The sequence below is a fragment of the Heterocephalus glaber genome, unplaced genomic scaffold (genome assembly GCF_053883595.1).
Source record: "Heterocephalus glaber isolate CG9 unplaced genomic scaffold, H.glaber_assembly_v1.0 deba00000818, whole genome shotgun sequence".
In the NCBI taxonomy this organism is placed as follows: domain Eukaryota; kingdom Metazoa; phylum Chordata; class Mammalia; order Rodentia; family Bathyergidae; genus Heterocephalus; species Heterocephalus glaber.
Genome location: NW_028258164.1, coordinates 14,854,693 through 14,876,949, shown reverse-complemented (window position 1 = coordinate 14,876,949; position 22,257 = coordinate 14,854,693). Strand labels below are relative to the sequence as shown.

The following is a 22,257-nucleotide window of genomic DNA, read 5'->3' as shown; positions in this document are numbered from 1 at the left end:
ACAGTTTGGGTTCAAATACTTGAAGTTTTGTATTAAAAAACAAAGCTCAGTTACATTTTGGCTTGAACTTTTCTGCTTACACACCAGTGGCAATGCTGGTCAGGTCACTGTACTCTCCACCTGGGCAGCAGGGCTGCTGTTATAAAAAGGCCTTTCCAAGCTGACCGACCCCACGGCTCTGCTGCCAATGCCATGTATACACTGTGTTTCCAGGACCTCCGCCGGCACAGGAACGACTGTAAGAACCAGCATCTGGCCCCTGACAACACAGAGAAACCCACCTCATCATCTTACCTGTAGCATGGGCTGCTCCGATCATTCTTCCACGAATCAACCCCTCTCGCCTTGGATTTCTGATTAGTTTAATTTTTGCAGGGAGGTATTTTTGTATATACTCATCTAGTTCTCCTTTTAAATCATCTGAAAAAGACTTCCACAGTTATTCAAACTGTGCGAGGTACTAGGCAGCAGGTTCAAGGCTGCCTTAGTGCACAGTGAGACTGTTTCAAAAAACAAGAAGCCAACAGCCCAGAAGCTGTATGAGGCATGATACAGGCATTTTCCAGCTGTTCCAACATATCGTACATGCAAAACTCCACAACAAACTGTCAAGCAAATACAGAATCTTCTGCTTTGCTCCCAAAGAATTTCACAGCTTATTCTGTAGGAAGAAAAAGAGTTACGTGGGGAGTTGGAGCACTGGCCAAGACAAGTTGTCGCTGTGGTCAGAGATTTGGTTTCCATGGCCACCAGCACCAGATGTAGGTGGACATGTGACTGAGTCTCCCGAGTACATGAATGTTGGCTGGCTGCACATAAGCCACATTTACACAAGGAAAATAGATGTCAGTGGCTTCTGAGTAACTACATCCTAAATCTTACTCCATTTCAGAATACTTAAGAAATAAGTTCTAGGGCCGGGGATTTAGCTCAGTGGTTCCGCCACTTGCCTCGCAAGCACAAGGTCCCAAGTTCGATTCCCAGTACCAAAAAAAAGAAACAAATAACTTCTATTGCCCCTACCAAGAATTACATAATAGCAGCAGTAAACATGACCTTTTTATTAATTTAGTGCCTTTCTTCCAAAGTCATCAATTTTTTTTTTTTACAAAGCAAATACCCCTTTTTAATTCAATCTATTTTGTTTTTGTTTTTTCGAAACAAGGTCTCAATATGTAGCCCAGGCTGGCCTCGAACTGACAGTGATCCTCCTGCCTCAGCCTCCCAAGTGCTGGGATTACAGGCATGTACCACCATGCTCGGCAGCATCAAATATTTTTATGAATTTTAGGTCATTTATTCAACTTTGAATTTCATAATAATATTAAAGACTATATAAGATAGTAAACAGTAATTTGTTCCATAGTTACTACACAAACCACTGTAAGTCACCATGAATTTCTCCTTTTAGATAAAACCGTCACAAAATGAAAACCAAACTACAGGCTGATTTTTTAAAAAAGTCAAATTGAGCATAGTAGTACCTGCCTGTAGTCCCAGCCACCTGGGAGGCTGAAGCAGGAGGGTCTCTTGAGCTCAGGACTTCCAGGCTGGCCTGAGCAATGCTGCAAGACCTCATCTCAAAAGGAAAAAAAAAAGCTCTAGAATTTGGTATTGAGCTTATCTTCTCTGTGCTCCAGACTCAGAGGTTTGCTTATTTTTTTAAGCACCATTTTTGGAAGTAAGTTCTGAAAACTTCTAATTTTTCTTTCAAAGTTTCAGTATTCACCAAAGTCTGAGCATCTGGGTCCCTGGGTGTCAGCACTCCCCTTCCTCCGCACAGTAAGGCACACTGGGACCCCGCCTCTGTGCAGCTCTAAGGTACTTAGTGAGTCCAGAGTGCATGGAAATGTCACGGTGGTTGTGCAGGGCACCATGATTCTTGTACTTCCTGCTCTTTACTGACCTCCCCCATCTTGTAAGGTCCTAGAGAGCTGAATGAGTCAAGTCTTCCTCCTGCTTGTATATGTAAAGCCATCCTGTGTACAAATCTATGGTAGGTTCTAAAGAGGTGTGTGAAATATGCCGTGAATCAGAAAACGCTGGCACGAAAAGGTCACCTAAGAGATGTCAGAATGCAGTGCACTGTGGTGTGGGGACGGCTGGCAGAAGAGACTCACTAGGTAAATGGAGACCGAGGCACTGTGCCCATCTTAAGAGTACATACTGACTGACTGCATTTACATAACCTGTCTAAAGGACAAAATGAGGGATTAGCTGTGGCCATGGGTTAGGGATGATGGGGAAAGGAAGGGGGTGTAACTACAAAGGGATCGCATGGGGTGGGCCTCTGGGATAATGGGAGTGGCCCATGCCCTGACAACCGTGAACAGAATGACTTGGGACTACACATGCAGTATGGCATGGACATGAACTGTCCCCGAGGCTCATGGGGCACAGGCTTGGGTTCCAACACAGCAGTGTTCACAGGAGTCTTTTAGAAGTGATCATATCATAAGGGCTCCAACTTCCTCAGTGGATTAATCCAAAGACAGAATCATAATTGGATGGCATTACTGGGAGGTGATGGGAACACAGGAGGTGGGACCTAGTTCAAGGGTGTGGGGCTTGAGGGCATATCCTAGGAATGGATCTAGTCCCTGCCCGGTGTGCATGCTTTCAAACTCAGTCTCTCTGACTCCTGGCTGCCGTGGGCTGCATAGCTTCCCCTTCTCCATGCCTTTCTGCCTCATGACCAGTGCAAAAGGAATGGAGCTGACCAACTGACCAACATGGAGACCTCGGAAACTCTCAGCCAAAATAAACTTTTCCTCCTTTCAGTTGTCACTCTCGGGTTCTGTGTCACAGGTACAGAAAGTTAACACTGCATTTTACCAGTATGGAATTCCTGCTGCTTTCTGCATCACACTGTAACTATGTAAGATGTAACCAAAGAGGGGAAACTGGATATTGACTGAACAGAATCTCTTTGTAACATCCTGAGAATCTGCAATTATTTTGCAATAAATTTAAAAAAAAAGGTAAACCAAGGGAAAACTTCTAGGGCCAACTCTGGGTAGTACAGGTATAAACAGTTGACAAGGTCAGGCATTTCTTCCAATGGCCGTGTCATCAGTGGACAGGCACTGTGGCTTGGATGCACCTTACACATAGCTATGGGGCTGGTCAGCTTTGCTGATTATTGCTGGAGACTAACTTACCAAAGTCACTGTCGTCATCCACGAGGATGATTTCATGAAGCAGGTAGGCAGGTGTTCGGTCTAGCACACTGTGCACTGTCCGGAGCAAGGCAGAAAAGGCTTCGTTGTAGAAGCAAATAACAACACTAGCTACTGGCAGGTCAGTTGGGTAAGACTTCTCTTTACACCTGTAAAAAGAAAGACAAAGAAAATTGACACTTTCAAAGGTATAAAGGTCCTAGGTTGTTATTCACTAAATACTCTTCTTGTCCCCTTGTTCAGTCTCCTACATTATGATAATGATTTTTTTAAAAGCATGTAAGAAAACACTGGTTTATTTTTCAAGTGTTCCACATTTTGTTAGTTTCTCCCTCTGATATTTGCTATCTCACTTCCTTTTAGGTCCACTTTTTTTTTTTTTTTTTTTAGACAGGGTCTCACTATGCAGTTCAGGCTGGCCTCAAACTCACAGCGATTATCCTGCTTCAGGCTCCCAAGTAAGTGCTGGGATTACAGGCATGCACTACCATGCCCCTTGAGGTCCACATTTTAAAACTTGAGGTTTTTTCCTTTTTTTGTAGAGAAGTTATATAGCATTGTGAGTTATCTTTTTAGTTTCTTGTTTTATTTTTGAGCTACCCTCAACAGCAACGAGTTATTTTTATTGGAATTACTGCAAATCTTAGATGCAGCACTCATAAGCTGATGTTTAGCTTCTCCTCAATGAGGTTTCAAAAGGAAGTAGAAATTATAAAACTTTGTATCTGAAAGTTTTACTTTTGCTCAGTAATATAACAAGATTTGAGTAAACCACAATATCCTAAGGTGACAGAAGAGAGTCTACAGAAGTGTCTAGTTGATAAACAGGGTTAGAGGGCAACAACAAAACATTCACTGAAATCCAGAGTCCCACATGCTTTCCTGGCAGGTGCTGAGGCCTGGCTTCAGCTCGTGCTGCCCTCTCACCACAGCTGCAGTGCCCTGGGCTCAGATCCCTTGCCACACCCACAGTGCCCGCTCCAGAGTCTCCAAGTTGCACACAGGGAAAAGCCTCCACTCTTGAGGCCTGGCCATGCCGGGCTGGGTCCTGCTGCCACAGACTCCTGTCTCAGCCCCCACCATGTGCTACTGCTTACTCACTGATGACCTGCCTCCCCACCAGACGCTAAGTCCTGTGCACCAGAGATCACTTCTTATCCTGTTAACTTCCAGGGCCTAATGGAATCTGCAGCAAACAGAAGTGCTCAGCAAATGTCTGTGTGAAATAACTGACTATGGGTATGAAAGGTCTTTGAAAGAAAAAAATGAAACAGAAACAACTATGTAAATAATTCTTGGATGATTTCAATTCCCCTTTGCCATGAATAAACAAGCATTTAATACAAGCTTCAGCTCAAGGTCTTTCATTCACAGACTCTCCTCTTTCCCACATGTATGAAATTTAAGAGACACAACAAGCTGACAAACATGTCCAATCTGCAGCCTCTGGCCACATGCAGCCCTAGACAGCTAGTAATGTGGCCCCCAACAGAACTGTAAACTTTTAACACTATTAGGGGATCGTTAGCGATATTTTTCACGATTCAACCGCACAGCTCTAGAGCAGACTGTGTAGGGAACAGAACCCTGCAGGGAAAACGGAAACCCATAGCCCATGTGCTTATGCAACTCAGCCAAGCAACATAGCTCTCGCCTGTAACAGTGTCTCTGCCTCCCTGAACATGTCCACCTGTGAAGACAGACATTTGCTGTTGTGAAGAAGTCGTGTAAGTTTCCTTATCTAATTATTAAACGTGGGTTTGTTATCATTTCTTAAGTTAAAATAATTTTTTACTAGCTGTGGTATAGGAAATACAAAAATGTTTTCAAATAGATTTTTAGGCTGGGGATTTAGCTCAGTGGTTTCGTCACCTGCTGCGCAAGCGCAAGGACCCGAGTTCGATCCCCGGTACCAAAAAAAAAAAAATTACATATAGAACATTGCAGATGCTAGAAAAGGAATATACAGGATTGCGATCAGACATTCAACTCAAAGAAAACTTTGATCATGGCTCTTCACTAGATTTTAGGGGGTGGTCTGAAGCAGGGCCTCCCTTTGTAGTTCAGGCTGGCCTCGAACTCGCTGGCCTCGAACTCACTGGCCTCCTACCTCAGCCTCTCAAGTGCTGGGATTACATGTGTGCACCACCATGCCCAGCTCCTTCACTAGACTTTTATTAAGACACATCTTCCCAGAGAAAACTATCCCTCGCTTCACAATGACACCTGATTTCTGTCATCACTTTTTGCAGTACATACGTTTGTGAGCAACTGTTTAAGAATGGAGCACACAAAGTAAAATTAGGTCAAAAATTTCTGATGAGATCGTTGGGAATTAAAAATTGCAATCACTTGGGCCAGGGATTTAGTTCAGTGGTTCCACCACCTGCCTCACAAGTACAAGGTCCTGAGTTGCATTCTCCAGTACAAAAAAAAAATTGCGATCACTTTATCAAATCAAACACTGATGCAACAGTTTCACAAAAACTAGATCAAATATCCCACTAGTTTTATTTTTACATTGTCCTCTTTTTAAATCTTATAATAAAAATATTTTAAAATAAGTTTTGTTCCTTATACACATTAACCATATTATATATTCATATATTTATATGCAGTCCAAGACAATTCCGCTCCACTCAGTGCAGCCCAGGCAAGCTAAGAGGTTAGGCTTTGTTCACCCATGGGGTTGAACTTTGTTAGTACAATCTCAGTCCACACAGCTTCAAGGATGAGATCTCAAGTTTTCGATATGCAGAATACTAACTGTAAAAGCTGAACACCATCCTCATAAATTTTTATACTGGACTGAAAACACTGTCATGAAAATATCAGGCAAAAGAGTAAGGCACATACACTGCATTCCTCGTGTCAGGGACATCTCTGTGGTAGCCCAGGCGGTTACTAATGAGCATATTAAAGGCATGCTTCTGATAGCCCAAATCTCTCAACTCCTGATCATGTTCACTGAAAATCATACCTGCAAAAGAGAGAAGTTACAGTCAGTGCATTAGTCTGGAAAGGGTTACCACAGTCACTGCTACAACATTAGACTCTTCCAAAGGTCTTGGCCTTATTACAACCAGATAATAGCCACCAAATCTAGGTTGTCTCTGTTTTCAAGTAAATAAACTGAGGTTGGGGCCAAACTCTTAGCAGTCTAGCGCAAAATAAGCATGCTTTATGTATAAAGGACACCTGCTAACAAGCCATAATTGAAGAACATTTTATTATATTTATGAGACAAACTTACCTGCAGCCAAGAAAAAAATTTTTTCTGGTAACTTTCCATCAAAGCAATGGATGATTAAATCCCAATGGACTGCTATAGGACCCAACCTTAGCAAGTTTTACTATGAACCCTGCCCCTCAAAATGGCTACTGATAAACCTTTCTACAAAAAAAGACTTCTGCAGACTCTAGTTTCATCATCAAATTCTTGCATGGATCTAATCACAATCACCATAATCTAACATGCTTGTTCTGATATTCTGTCAGAAATCTCATCTTTGCATAAACTGATAGCATCTCTTCTCCTTTCCCTATCAAGCCTTCAGCATCTCCTTCAAGAATGACTCCCAGTGTAATAGCATGTGTAACAGCATGTGTAACACAGGCACAGTGTAACAGCATGTGTGCATGAAAAACAAAATTTCACAGGACACTAACAGGTGTTAGAAAGAACAAATGATTTCAGAGTCAAAGAAACTGAGGAAATACTAAAGTTAAATGGGATTCTTTACAGCAGGACAACTCTGTTCTTTAATACATGGAATGTTTGAACCTTGTGTGAATGGATGAACAAGGACCATGGCAGATTCTCCTAACCACAGAACACTTAACGCCTCATTACAGGCCTTCTCCCTAGAACCATCTCAACACACACAATATTTTCCACTAGAATGAAAACTCCATGACACAAAAGGCTTTGGCTATGTTCAAAACAAATAAGAATGGCTTGATACCCAGTACCTGGAACAGTGCCTTGCACATGAGATTCTCAATAAATATTCCTGATTCAACAATCATTCAACAGAGAACCATGTCATACTAAATCCTGAAAGAACTATTTTCTAATAAAGAGCTCTTGGCAAAAAATTATTCATATTAAATGACCACTTCAACATACTTTTCTTCCCTGCTCAAATACAATTACAGCCAAACCCCAATTAATTTTCATGCCAGAGGAGTTATTTCACTTAATTTTATAATTAACTGCAGATTAACTGGAAGATGTTGGTAATCTGACATGGACTTTTTCACAGGTTCTTTTCCTAACTGTTCACTGACAATTATCTATCTCTCAGAAATCAACATGCTTTTAACTATTCATTTATACTAATTCCTTCTAAATTAAGTCTTCTGTGTGGAATTTCGAGGGCTTGTTTCAATTTTCAAGTGTGCTAATTATGCACATAACCTACAAAGTGCCATTACTGACATTTAGCACATTCAGTGTTGCACAAGCACCAAAGCAATGCAGTTGCACACACTTTCACCACTCCTAAAGGAAACCCTGGTCTCTTTGTCCCCCGGCCTCTGGCAACTACCATCTGTGTCCAGTCTCCACTGACTGGCCTATTGTGGACATTTCACAAGGACAGACTCCCACAGAAGTGACTGCCCACCACAATCTCGTCCTTTCTGAAAATCAACTGACCATAGATGTCAAAGAATTTATTTGTAGACTTAGTTCTGCTCTACTGATCTATGTCCATCCATAAAACAGCAAAAACTGGATTATTACAACTTTGCAAGAACTTTTAAAATTTTTTAAGTATGACTCCTCCAACTTTCTTTTTCAAGAGTGTTTTGGCTATTCGCAATTCCTTATTAATTTAGGATAAGCATCTCCATCTTTCAAAAAAAGGCCACTGGAAATCTGATAAAAATGGCACTGAATCTATACATTGCTTTGGGTAATATTGACATCTCAACCTATTTACTAATTCACCCTGTGATAAATGTCTTTCCACTTGTGTAAGTCTACTTTCATTTCTTTCCACATTGTTCTGTGGTTTTTAGTATACACTCACTTGGCTCAATTTATAAGCATTTTATTATTTTTGATGCTACTCTAATTTTGTTCTCTTAATTTTGTTTTTGTATCATTCATTGTTAAGGTACAGAAATACAACTCAGTTTTACATGTTGATCTAGGACCCTGCAACTGCCAAATCCATTTACTGCTTTACTAGTATATTTTGTAGATTCTTTAGGATTTTCATAAAAAATTTAGTTTTTTGTTTAGGCAATTTGAGTTTGTCATTTTATATATGTAGAGTTCTCTCCATACTTCTTCATTCTTCACTCAAATACAAACCACTCAAAATATAAATTCAGTGTTACTTCTTTATAAAACTTTTACCAAAATAAACATGAATGAAAAGCTAAAAATTTTTCTACTAATACTTTTAAAATGTAAAGTGTTTAGGCCCGGGGATTTAGCTCAGTGGTTTGGCTACCTGCTGTGCAAGCACAAGGACCCGAGTTCAATCCCCAGTACCAAAAAAAAAAAAAAAAAAAAAAGAAAGTAGTGTTTGAAAAAGATTATAAGGTATATATTACAAAAGCTGCAGGAGGTATTAGTCTGTTTCCACATATAATTTTAATTGACTTCCTTTATTATACTTCTCTAAAACTATAACCACATGACATGCCTGGGCTTTTTTGTTGTTATTTTTGGGGGTTTTTTTTTGTTTTTCCAGACAGGGTCTCGTTACATGGTTCAGGCTGGCCTTGAACTCACTATGTATTCCAGGCTGGCCTCGTCTTCCTGCCTCAGCCTCCCAAGTGCTAGGACTATAGGTGTGTGCCACCACGCCCAGCTGAAATGTCTGTTTTAACATTTGCTTATTATATAACTCTTGCAATCGCTCAAAATCACTTATTATACGTTTTTAATGTTAAATTATTTTATGTTTCTATGATGAGGTCAAAGTTTTTTTTACATTTTGAAGATAACCAAAATGGTTCACTTATCCCTTAGATTTGCTAAAGCCGGGACTATAGAGCTGTAGTATTCAAAGGCATATATAGCAGAATCTTGTTTCCAAATTAAACAATTTGGGAGAAAGGAAGCTTTCTATTTTATAATAAAGTCTTATAAACTATATTATATATTTTTGCATTCATTCATTTATTTCAAGGCCTTGTCATAAGTGGAAATCTTATATATGAGTAATCTTAGCTTGTTTCTAAATCTAATACTTTATGCTGTTATAATTTTGTCTTCAAATAAATACAGTCATCTTAAGTTAAATACAGTCATCTTTCAACCATTCCTTTCCCTTGTCAAGTTATCCCAGCAATTAAAAACCTTCTCCTATAGGTTCTACAGTATTTTCTTTCTAGATCTTCTTCATTCTTTTTTCTTCTTCTCTGAATCTTATTAAGTTTCTCAAGTCATCATAAAATAGTAAAGTCAGAGCTGGAAAAAATATGAACATAATTCCCTCTAAGTCTACAAAAATAATACAATTTCAGCTAGTTCCCAAACAGAACAAATCGGTATTGGGGGAGTGGTGGTAGTGGTGGCACATTTCTAGTCTTCTGAGCAACACATGATTTGAAAAATAAACTTCTAATGAGTAAATACTCTGATAGTGCTTTTAGTAAAGGTCAAATGCACTTACCCAATTCAGAAGAGAATTTCAGGTGGCCTTTTTCTGGATCTTCAATTTGATTATCTATCATATCATCAATTTTGTTTGCTTTAAACTGTGGATCTAATATTCTACTTGGACCCCGAGTAAAACGAGGATAGAATTTTTTGGGAAATGGTCCATGGGGCCCAGACCCCTTGATGGGCACATTCTTAAATGGCTGAGTCACTTCACTGAAGTTGAAATAAACAAAAAGCAAAACTGTCCAGGTAGCAGATGTAAAAAGGCACCCATAACAGAAATATCGAACCGTGACACTTCCCATTATAGACCTAGCATAGCTGAAGGGCCATTTTCAGTTTCCTAAAAAAGAGAGGAATATATGTTAGACACTTCCATGTACTTTTTTTTTGGTACCAGGGATCGAACTCAGGACCTTGCGCTTGCTTGTGAGTCAGATGGCAGAACCACTGAGCCAAATCCCCAGCTTCCATACACTTTTTTAACTTTTTTTTTTTTGGTACAGGGGATCAAACTCAGGACCTTGCGCTTGCAAGGCAGGCGCACTGCCACTGAGCTACCTCCCCGGCCCACTTCCATACACTTTTAAATATACCAAATTCTACTCACGGATTTTCAAACCACCAAGTAGGACCCCCGCATACTGTAACAGAGATTCGCATAAGACAAACAGCACAAAATTTCTTAGAACAGTCTCAGATTAAAACCATAGGCTAATGTGTTAGCTCAGAAAGCAAAGGGCAGCAAAATAGCTGACTTATTCATTCGCCCACGTTAATGGATACTCCTTCACCTTTGTTTGTTCTGGACTGCTTTTAGTCGGTAGTTTGTTTCAGGTTCTAACTTTTTTTTTGGTACCAGGGATCGAACTCAGGACCTTGCGCTTTCAAGGCAGGCAGCGGCACCACTGAGCTAAATCCCCAGCGCTAAGTTCTAACTTTCTGTGACAAAAATACAAGTACTAAAAGTATCATGACAAGACACTTTATAAAATCTCTTCCAACTATAAAATTAAAGATTCTTTTTGTTTTTGCAGTGGTAGGGGTAGAACCCAGGGCCTCATGAATGCACACTAGGCAAGCATGCTACTACATCTCCACCCTGTAAGATTCTTGTTTTGTTTTGTTTTGTTTTTGTTTTTTGCAGTACTAGAGATGGCACAAGATTCTTTTTTTAACCCAAGGATCTTAAAATCTGTTATTAAAAATTAGCAACTTGAAGAAAAAATGGTTCCACTTACTAATCAAAGGTTATACTGAGAGCCTACACTAGCTACGTTATTTTCAATCAGAGTTCAAATAGTTGTGTTTTCCCTCTTATGCTGTTCTGTAAAAGAAGGCAAGAAGAATTAAATACAGTATTGAATAACAAATTTTTCTGTCTTCTGATAATAACTGTTCTTCATGAAGGCTCATATAAAAGGAATTCTTTCTAAAGAGCCCAGTGCATATACAAAACAGTCTCACTGAACAGACCTAGGGCAAAAAAAAAAACAAACCCTACATAATAAATATATACACTCGGGGCTGGGGATTTAGCTCAGTGGTGCTGCCGGCTGTCTTACAAGCGCAAGGTCCTGAGTTTGATCCCCGGTATCCCCCCTGCCCAAAAAAAAGATATATATACATGGACACACACACACAAGAAATCTGCTCAGAGATACTACCTATAAAGTTCTTATTTCAATAGTGTAAAATTTTAAACTATCCTCAAAATATCAGGCTAAAGCAAATTACCACATGCCCCACTTTAAAAATTAAGCTGTCTCCCCCACATCCTACCGAGGTCCCCAGTCGCAACACACACCGAATCACCCCACTGCAGACAGGCAGGTCTGTGCACGTGCTACCGAGGTCCTGAGTCCCGCGGAAGACACTGAATCACCCCGCTGCAGACAGGCAGCCACCTGATTCCACACTACAAAGACGCAGAGGACACCAGACCACCAGACCACCAGACCAAGGCGCTAACAGCCCCCCACCCCAGTCGAAATGAGAAAACAGGTAAATAAGTCTCAAAACCAGACTTCCAGATCACCTACAGCAACCACAAAGGGAAATGAAATGGAACACTCTGATACTCAACCACCTGGACCCACTGAACTGGCAACAAAAGGGGATCTGGAAAAAATGAAATCAGAAATAATTTCTCAGATAACAGGAGAACTTGTGCCCCTTGTGCAAGACATGATTAATAAATCTAGAGAGGAGCTCAGGAACATGATGGAATCCCAATATAAGAAACAAATGGAATCCATAAAAGAGATGCAAATAGATTTCCAGGACATGAAAAACTCCACTGAAAGTCTACACAGCAGAATGAGCCAATGTGAGGACAGAAATTCAGATATAGAAGATAAGATTGCAATTAGTGACCAGGAAAAGAAAAATTGCTTCAAAATTATAAGGGAACATGAGAAATCAATCCAGCAGCTGCTAGATGATGCAAAAAAGAATAACATAAGACTGATTGGGCTCAATGAAGAAACAGGAGAGAGTGGAGATGACATAAAAAAACCTCTTCACAGAAATAATGGCAGAAAACTTCCCAAGCAGGGGAAAAGAGCTTGACATACAGATAAGTGAGGCATATAGGACTCCAAATAGGCTTGATCAAAAAAAATCTACACATAGGCATATAATTGTTCAGATTCCAGAAACACAACAGAAAAACAAAGTTCTCCAAGCAGTCAGAAAAAAGAAACAAATCACATACAAAGGAAAGCCCATCAGAATCACAGCAGACTTCTCAACACAAACCATCAAGGCAAGAAGATCTTGGAGTGACATATTCCAAGCCCTAAAAGAAAGCAGCCTCCAACCCAGATTGATGTACCCTGCAAAACTATCTTTCAAAATGGAGAAATAAAATACTTTCATGACAAAGAGCACCTTAGGAACTTTGTGAATACCAAACCAGCACTCCAAAGAATTTTACACACTATCCTAGGAACAGACATTGAGGATCACAACCCCAGGAAGAAAAGCAGAATGAACCCATGTGGCATGACAAGAAATTAAATGTAAAGGGGGAGAACCCAACAAAAAGAAAAAGTCATGGCAATGACAAGTCAATACGTTTCAGTTATAACTATCAATGTTAATGGTCTCAATTCAATCAAAAGAAATAGACTGGCAGAATGGGTCAAGAAGCAAAATCCAACAATATGCTGCATACAAGAAACACACTTAATTCAAAAGGAAACTCATAGACTGAAAGTTAAAGGGTGGAAAACAATACTCCATACGACAGGAACCCGAAAGAAAGCAGGAGTAGCTATCCTCTTGGCAGATCAAGTAGATTTCAAACCAACACTGATTAAGACAGACGAAGAAGGACATTACATCCTTGTAAAGAGAAGAATCCAAGAGGAAGAGATGACAATCATAAATATCTATGCACCAAACACTAGTGTACCCAACTATATAAAACAAATACTAATGGACATGAAAAGTCACATATGCACTAATACAATTGTAGTGGGGGACCTCAACACCCCACTGTCACAAATAGATAGATGAACTAGACTAAAAATAAGTAATGAAATACTAGAACTCAATCAAACTCTTGAACAAATGAACTTAACAGATGTTTAGAGTGTTCCACCTCACAAAATCAGAACACACATTCTTCTCAGCTGCACATGGGTCATTCTCCAAAATAGACCACATACTCACACACAGAACATGTTTAAGTAAGTGCAAAGGAATTGAAGTTGTCCCCTGTACATTATCAGACCATAGTGTGATGAAACTGGAGATCCATAGCAAAAGAAACTCAAAAAATTTCATAAACACGTGGAAATTGAACAACACACTTCTGAATAACCAATGGGTCACAGAGGAAATTGAAGAAATCAGACAGTTCCTTCAATTAAATGACAATGACAATACAACATATCGGAATCTATGGGACACAATGAAAGCTGTTTTACGAGGGAAATTCATAGCAGTGAATACACATATTAGGAAAACAGAACGATCCCTATTAAACAACCTGATGCTGAACCTCAAGCTTCTAGAAAAAGAAGAGCAGGACAACACCAAAGCTCATACAAGGGAGGAAATTATAAAGATCAGAGGAGAAATCAATGCAATGGAGACTAAGAGAACGATACAAAAAAAATCAATGAAGCCAAGAGTTGGTTCCTCAAAAGAATCAACAAAATTGACAAACCTTTAGCCAAGCTTGTCAGAAAAAGGAAAGAAAAGGCCCAAATCCATGCAATTAGGAATGAAAAGGGTGAAACGACAACAGACCCAGCAGAAATCCAGAGGATCATCAATACCTACTTCCAGAACCTATATGCCAATAAGATGGACAACACAGAAGAAATGGACAGATTCCTAGATACATATGAATTACCAAAGTTGAATGAAGAAGGCCTAAAAATTCTGAACAACCCAATATCAACCAATGAAATTGAAAATGTAATTAAAAACTTATCAACTAAGAAAAGCCCGGGCCCTGATGGCTTCATTCCTGAATTCTACAAGACATTTAGAGAGGAACTGCTGCCACTACTGTTTAAACTCTTCAATGAAACTGAAAGGGAAGCAATACTCCCAAATTCATTCCTGGAAGCAAGCATCACCTTGATCCCCAAAGCAAAGAAAGACCCAACTGAAAAAGAGAACTATAGGCCAATCTCACTAATGAACATAGATGCAAAAATCCTTAATAAGATACTGGCAAACAGAAGGCAGAAGATCATCAAGAAGATCATACACCCTGATCAAGTGGGATTCATCCCAGGGATGCAGGGATGGTTCAATATACGAAAATCAATTAATGGAATACACTCTATCAATAGAGCCAAGGACAAAAACCATATGATTATCTCCATAGATGCAGAAAAAGCATTTGACAAAATCCAACATGCATTTATGAGAAAAACCCTACAAAAAATTGGAATAGATGGTCTCTACCTCAAACTGATAGAAGCCATCTATGAAAAACCAACAGCCAATACCCTACTAAATGGTCAAAAACTGAAATCCTTCACACTCAAATCAGGAACAAGACAAGGATGTCCACTATCACCACTCTTGTTCAATATAGTTCTGGAAACATTAGCCACGGCAATCAGACAAGAGAAAGAAATAAAAGGAATAAAGATAGGAAATGAAGAAGTCAAATTGTCATTATTTGCAGATGACATGATACTCTATATAGAAGACCCCAAGAACTCCACCAAAAGTCTTCTAGACTTAATAACCAAATTCAGTCAAGTAGCTGGTTACAAGGGCAACACACAAAAATCAATAGCTTTCCTCTACACCAATGACAGACTCACTGAGAGAGAAATAGGGCAAATAATTCCTTTCACAATAGCATCCAAAAAACTGAAATACATAGGAATCATCCTAATGAAAGAAATCAAAGACCTCTTCTCTGAAAACTATGGCACTCTGAAAAGAGAGATTGAAGATGATATCAGACAATGGACAGACATCCCCTGCTCCTGGGTAGGAAGGATTAATATAGTGAAAATGGCCATACTTCCAAAACTGCTAGATAGATTTAATGCAATTCCAATTGAGATCCCACCAGCATACTTCATAGACCTCGAGAAAACAATCCAAAAATTCATTTGGAGCAAGAAGAGACCCAGAATAGCAAAAGCAATTCTAGGTAACAGAGACATGGCAGGGGGTATCACAATCCCCAACCTGCAACTCTACTACAAAGCTACTATGATAAAAACAGCATGGTACTGGCAAAGAAACAGACTCGAGGACCAGTGGAACAGATTAGAAGATGCAGAAACAACGCCAGACACACTCAGCCATCTCATCTTCGACAAAGGAGCCAAACACCCTCACTGGAGGAAAGATAGCCTCTTTAATAAATGGTGCTGGAAAAATTGGGCTCCAACTTGCCAAAGATTAAAACTAGACCTATATCTCTCACCATGCACTAAACTAAAATCAAAATGGATTAAAGATCTAAATATTAAAATAGAAACTCTGAACCAGTTGGAACAGAGGTTAGGTAGAACCCTTGAAGACATCGGTGTAGGAAAAGATTTTATGAACAAAACCTCAGTTGCCCGTGAACTAGCACAAACAATCAACAAATGGGATCTCTTCTTATTAAAAAGCTTCTGCACAGCAAGAGAAACCACCAGCAGTGTGAAGAGACAACCCACAATGTGGGAAAAAATCTTCACCTGCTCTTCCTCAGACAAAGGTCTACTATCTCGAATCTATAAAGAACTTCAAAAGATCAGACCACCCAAATTTAAAGACCCAATCCAAAAATGGGCATCTGAAATGAACAGTCATTTCTCAGACAAAGAAGTAGAAATAGCAAATAAATACATGAAAAAATGTTCAACATCACTGGTCATTCGAGAGATGCAAATGAAAACAACGCTGAGATTCCACTTCACTCCAGAAAGAATGGCTGCTATTATGAAATCAACCAATAACCAATGCTGGTGGGGCTGTGGGGAAAGAGGAACCCTGCTCCACTGCTGGTGGGAGTGTAGACTGGTGCAAGCACTGTGGAAATCAGTATGGAGATACCTCAAAGAACTAGGACTGGAAGTCCCATTTGATCCCACTATTCCACTGCTGGGGATCTTCCCCAAAGAATTAAAAGAATCATACCACAGTGATATATGTGCACCCATGTTCATAGCAGCACAGTTTGTAATAGCTAAAACTTGGAAACAGCCCAAATGCCCATCAACTGGAGACTGGATAAAGAAAATGTAGTTTTTTTATAAAATGGAGTACTACTCTGCCATAAAAAATGAGAAATTAGAGACATTTATAGCTAAGTGGATGCACATTGAGGCAATACTCTTAAGTGAAATAAATAGGACACACATGTGTAAATCCCAAACAGTTTCTCTGGTGTGAGAAACTGAAAGTGTAAATAAGGACTAAATGTATAATAGGTAATGTGAAATGGGAAGAAAAGGGGCAAAGGGGAAGGAAGTGGGAGGGCTAGGGGAAAGGATAGAAGGGAATGGGATTAATATGAGAAAATGGAAACATAGGAACAAAATCTTTGTAAATAGGGAGGACTGGAGGGGTTGAAGGGAGGGCTGGGCGAGGGTGAAAAATAAGAACCAAGAGAGAATATGTAAAGGTGCAAATTTCCAATGATGAATGTCATTATGTTGTATACCTAAAATGTACCAATGATTAGAATGAATAATCGATAATGTAAAATAGGAAGAAAAGGTCCAAAGGGGTAGGGTTAGTGGGAGGGGCAGGGGAAAGGAAAGAAGGGAAAGGAAAAAATGATGAGAAATGGAAAAAATGGAAATAAAGTCTTTGTAAATAGGGAAGGGTGGAGGGCGTGAAGGGAGGGCTAGGAATGGGGAAAAAATAAGAACCAAGATGCATTATGTAAAGGTACAATTCCCAATGAGAAATGTAATTGTGTTGTATACCTACAATGTACCAATAAAATAATTTAATACAAAAAAAAAAAAATTAAGCTGTCTCAAGATTGGCAGGAAGCAAAATAAATAGTGTAGGTAGCCAAGGAAAGAACATTTTGCCTGAGAAGCACAAGTGAAACCAGGAGCCTTTGGGGAGTTTACAGCAGCGTTTTTCTTCTGGAAGTATATTTGATTTGTTCATGAATATATTAATCGGCTTTAGGGCAGTGACTTATAACTAGACATCTACTGTTGTCACCCTAGTTCTGTTTAATTTGTTTCCTTCTAAATAAACCCATTGGTGAAAGTCTTTCCTCTGGCTCTCTTCTTTCATAATAAATTGGACTTCTGTATTGGCCATTAAAAGCGTGCATACATGAGCTTCAGGGTGTTATTTTAAAAAGGTACAGAGCTGGGCAGGGGATTTAGCTCAGTGGTTTCGCCACCTGCTGCGCAAGCGCAAGGACCCAAGTTTGATCCCTGGTACCAAAAAAAAAAAAAAAAAGATACAGAGCTTACAAAATACCATTGTTTATAAAACAGCGAAATGTGCAAAAATATATATTTTTTGCTGTGTGTCTGTGGCTGTGTTTGTGCACTTACACACTCAAGTTGGACTAAATTACAGGCTTATGGATGGATCTGGTCATGATCATTTGGATTTATGCTGCTTAATGCTCAGAATTTTCTAATAAAAGGAATTTTGGTTGTCGGGAAAAAGAAAACTTAAGCTGTCTCGTACAAGATTATGCCATAAGCTTAGAAGATGGCACACAGTTCTATTTCTTAACTATCTCCAACCAAGAACTATTAGGTATTTCAGTATATGTCAATTTAAAAACAAAGTGAAAGTAACTGAAACAACAATAAACTCAAACAAAATCGCAACTAGCTGTAACTCCAGAAGGGTGGCTGGAAATGACTGCAGTGCAAAGGGGCCAGGCTCCAATGAAACTGCTGCCACGTCAGCCAGAACAGCATGTTTTAAATTAAATACACACACAGAAAAAAACACACTGCAAGTGTAAGAAAAAGTTCTCTAAGCAAGGTAAATGAAGCTCATAAGGAAAGAACAAAAAGTTTCAAAATGCCAATATGCAACAAAAATGTACACTGTAATAACATCTAGGTGAAACCTGAGGTTTCAACTAACCCAGACCTTGTAAATGCCTAAGATATTTGCTGAGGAACAGGTACCAAAGCAAGCAGGCAAATAAGAACACAAGCACTGCTTCTCCAGAGGCCATGAGGTGCTGCAGAGACAGCATGGGCACACTGCACTGCTGTCACCCACCAGGAAGCCTGCAGTTACAGAGCCATACAATCCTCTCAACTCTACAACAGACTTGTGTTTACAGGCTGTTTCCCTCAAACTATTTTCTGTTTCCACCATGGAATGCCGGCTCTCAACACAGAAAGGAGCCATCCAAAGTGGATCTCGAAGGGAGCCAGCCAAGCCTTTCTCCAATACAGGAAGCAAGCAGGGGCTGTTCCATCAGGGACCTCTGAACCATCGGCAGACGCTGATAATCACTTACGGTCTTTGCAACCTGAGTCTTGCCTATCAATGTTGGGCCACATCCAAAACCCTTCAAATCCAGTCTTCACACGCCATGGCTCATGTTTCCTCCATAACCTTCGGGTTCAACAAACATTTGGTAGCTCACTTACAGACCTTCAAGAAGTGTTTGTGTCATGGTTTAAAAACTTTAAAAATAAGGCTATGGGTTTTCTGATTTTTCAGCCAAGGTTGTGCATTTCTAAATCCCTTACTTGGGATTTCATCATTGCCGACAACTGATATAAGGACCTCTTTAAGTTAAAACCTTCTGGTCCTAATATTACAGATAGATGAGCTAGGCAGAAATATTATAGGCAGTCAGATAGGGCTAGGTCCTTGAAAGGGTCAGGACAAAGGTGAAACACACCACAGCTGCACTGGAGACACATCAGCTGAAAACCAGGGCTCTAGATGAAGACAAGATGACCAGACCTACATGCTTCCTCAAAGAACAAACACTGGGTCTAATGAAGTCTAGACAGACATTAACCAGAGTGGTGGGTGACCAGAGACCTCTGGACCTACCACTTCTAGGAGAATCTTTATTCTTTCTATCCACGCTTGTTATGTGACTTGTTTCCCAACTGGACCACCATTACCTAAGTGACAGTACTTGTAACCTAATTAGATATTCATGGCTCTGGCCCACGTTGTACCCACATGGGTTTCACCCTATTATAAAACTCCTCTGTAAAGCAGGGTCCCTGAGTTACCCACTCTGGACCCCTCCTGCCCCTCAGGAGCTTTCCTATCAATAAACTGTCTTCCTACTCTCAACCTCCATTGTTCCTAGGACTCAATTTTCAACTTCTAGAGAACAAGAACTTAGAGTATCAGACAGTTAACAGGTTGGGAGATATAGCATTTCCTATTTCATCTCCGGTATTATTTCCTATAACATTATCACAGCCCTGACTCCCACTCCCCAAGGCCTGTCTACTCCTGTCCTCTATCTCCCCTGTCACAAGTCACATTCCATTTCCTCGGGCCACACACCCATTAATGCCATGACTCCCTTCCCTGTTCCCTTTGGGTAATGCAGTAAGAAATGTAAGTGCTGAGCAGAAGAAACAAAGCAGGAAGAGGACCAAAGAGGGTGCATAGAATTTTCAGAAAGTGGAGCAGGAAGGCCTCACTGAGAATGTGATACAGAGCCAAGACTCTCCTCAGGAATACACAGTCCTCAGGAAGTGTGGCCAGGGGGCCAAAATCTGCACCCTATACACCACCTGCTCTATCAGGACAGCCAGGCAGAAACCTATGACAACAAGGTTACTGGAGCAAGTTTAGAAAATAAAGCAAAAACCAATCAATGGAAATACTATGTTTTTCAAAATTCCTAGGAAATAGCTAAAGCCAAATTTATAGACTTGGCTGCTTATACAATATTAGGAAGTAAGACTGCAAACTATATAGAAAAATATAACTGAAAGAAACAATAAAAGTAAAAGAGTAATAACAACATTATCAGGAATAGAAAATGAAGATTAAACAAGGCAACAAAAGCCAAAAGCTGGTCCTCTAAAAGATGAGTAAAGTTGACTGAGCAATGGTAAAACTAAGAAAAAGGAAGGACACATAATACCAAAAGTGAGAAAGAGGGCACAAATTTAGATGCAGATTAAAAATAACAGCACTGTTCAGAAATTTAGGTGAAATAAATTCCTAGAAAATATAAATGCAGGGCCAGGGATTTAGCTCAGTGGTTCCACCACCTGCCCAGCAAGCGCAAGGACCTGAGTTCGATCCCCAGTACAAAAAAAAAAAAAAAAAAAAAGAAAATATAAATGCACAACACTGACTCTGGAAAACTAAGAAATCTGGATGGCCTTATTGTCCCTTTAGATGTTAAATCGGGACAAAACCATTCCTGGACAGTTCTGCCAATGAGCTGCCAAAGCCCTGCAGATTGGATGAGTGGCTGTGCATCTGCAGTGGTGGCTGCCTTCAGAGGTCAGGAAAGCTTCCCCACCTCACTTGCTAAGGCTGGTGTCACCCTGATTTAAAAACAAGATGCCTTAAGGGGGAACATTAATGTGAAAATGTAAAACCAAAACCGTGTTTTAAAAACTGAGTACATCATATAAGTTGTATTTAACATACAAGGTTGGGCCAATATCTGAAAATCTATCACCATAATCTATTACCTTAAAAAACTGAAGGAAAAAAACATGATTTGATCAGTGATGATAGTTGTTTAAAATTCAATACTCAAAATTGGGGTGTGGTGGTGCATGCTCGTAACCCTAACACTCAGTAGGCTGAGGCAGGAGGATTACCACAAATTCAAGGCCAGCCTGGACTATGCAGTGAGACCCTGTCTCAAAAAAAAAAAAAAAAAAATTCAATACTCAATGCTTTGCAAGCTAAGAATAACAGGACAACCCTTGGTTGACAAGTTCAGAACATCTCTGAAAATCTTGTAGCAGATACGATACTAAATGGTGAAAATCTTTTTTTAAAAACAGGTTTCTTTCTTTAGTGGGTAAAATCATTTTCTTTAAAAACAGGAACAAAACAACAATGTCCAAACCACTACTTGTATTATACTACATAAATACAACACTGGAGGGCAATAGTACCACAGTACAGGAACCCTGCGAGTAACTATTAAAAGTCAGGATTCCTGGGCTCCACGTCAGCATGCTACACCAAAATTTCCAGGAGTAAGGTTAAGGGATGTATGGCTTTAATGAGCTTCCCTCTTAGCTCTGACACAAGCCAGATGACTAAATTGTATCATCTACCAGTTATGCATTCTGACATATTCCAACTGTACAATTTTAGAAAAATCACCAATTTTCCTAGCTTCATTTTCGTCAAGTATATCCAAAGTTAACATCATCATTTTTACTGGATACTCAGAACCATGTGAGGTACTATATGTAAAGGATCAGGCACCATGACTGACACACAAAATGTGACCATTTGCTTTGCACCAATAAAGTAATCTCTACAAGGACTATGGCTGGCTTTTGTTTGCGTCACTCTATTCCCTTCCCTTAGGCACAATACATGGCCCACAGAAGATGCTGAAAAACATCCAGAGAATTAATGAAGCAGAAATTCAACAAATTTCTCAATATTTTTAGTATTTTCTCCTTTAACTTTTTTCTCAACATTTTTCCTCATTAGGTCTGAAATTAGTATATAAATCAGCCATGGTGATATGTGGTTGTAATGCCAGCACTTGGGAGGCTGAGGCAGGAGGATTTTGAGTTTGAGACCACCCTGGGAGATCCCATCTCAAAAAATGAAAACACCAAAGGGAAAAATCATATAAATGGTATACATGACAACCCATCTGTTCTTAACAGTGCCCAACAAGTTCCTCCAGAATCTGACGTAGCCTGACCACATCTCCCACTCCTAGCCTCCCTGTTCACTTTGCCTGGAGCTCTCCTTTGGTACATGTGCTACTGAAGTGAGCACTGGAGCTGTCCTTGGGTCAGCAAATGGGCTGATCACATTCCACTGAGGGTATACAATGGC

General features: G+C 39.8%; 1 protein-coding gene across 4 annotated transcripts in view; it reads right to left on the bottom strand.

Moving 5' to 3' along the window:
- Window positions 1–22,257, bottom strand: part of Galnt11 (polypeptide N-acetylgalactosaminyltransferase 11) — a 61,944-nt gene that overhangs the window by 20,897 nt on the left and 18,790 nt on the right. For 3 of the 4 annotated variants that reach the window (XM_021240971.2, XM_087207708.1, XM_087207709.1), the window contains 4 exons: window positions 9,815–10,147; window positions 6,036–6,159; window positions 3,162–3,328; window positions 295–420 (listed from right to left, as the gene is read on the bottom strand). In XM_021240971.2, the coding sequence (XP_021096630.2) occupies window positions 295–420; window positions 3,162–3,328; window positions 6,036–6,159; window positions 9,815–10,109 (712 nt within the window). In that variant the 5' untranslated portion in view covers window positions 10,110–10,147. Of the gene's footprint in view, window positions 1–294; window positions 421–3,161; window positions 3,329–6,035; window positions 6,160–9,814; window positions 10,148–10,414; window positions 10,593–22,257 lie in introns of those variants that run through there. The other variant, XM_021240972.2, reaches the window with a different exon arrangement.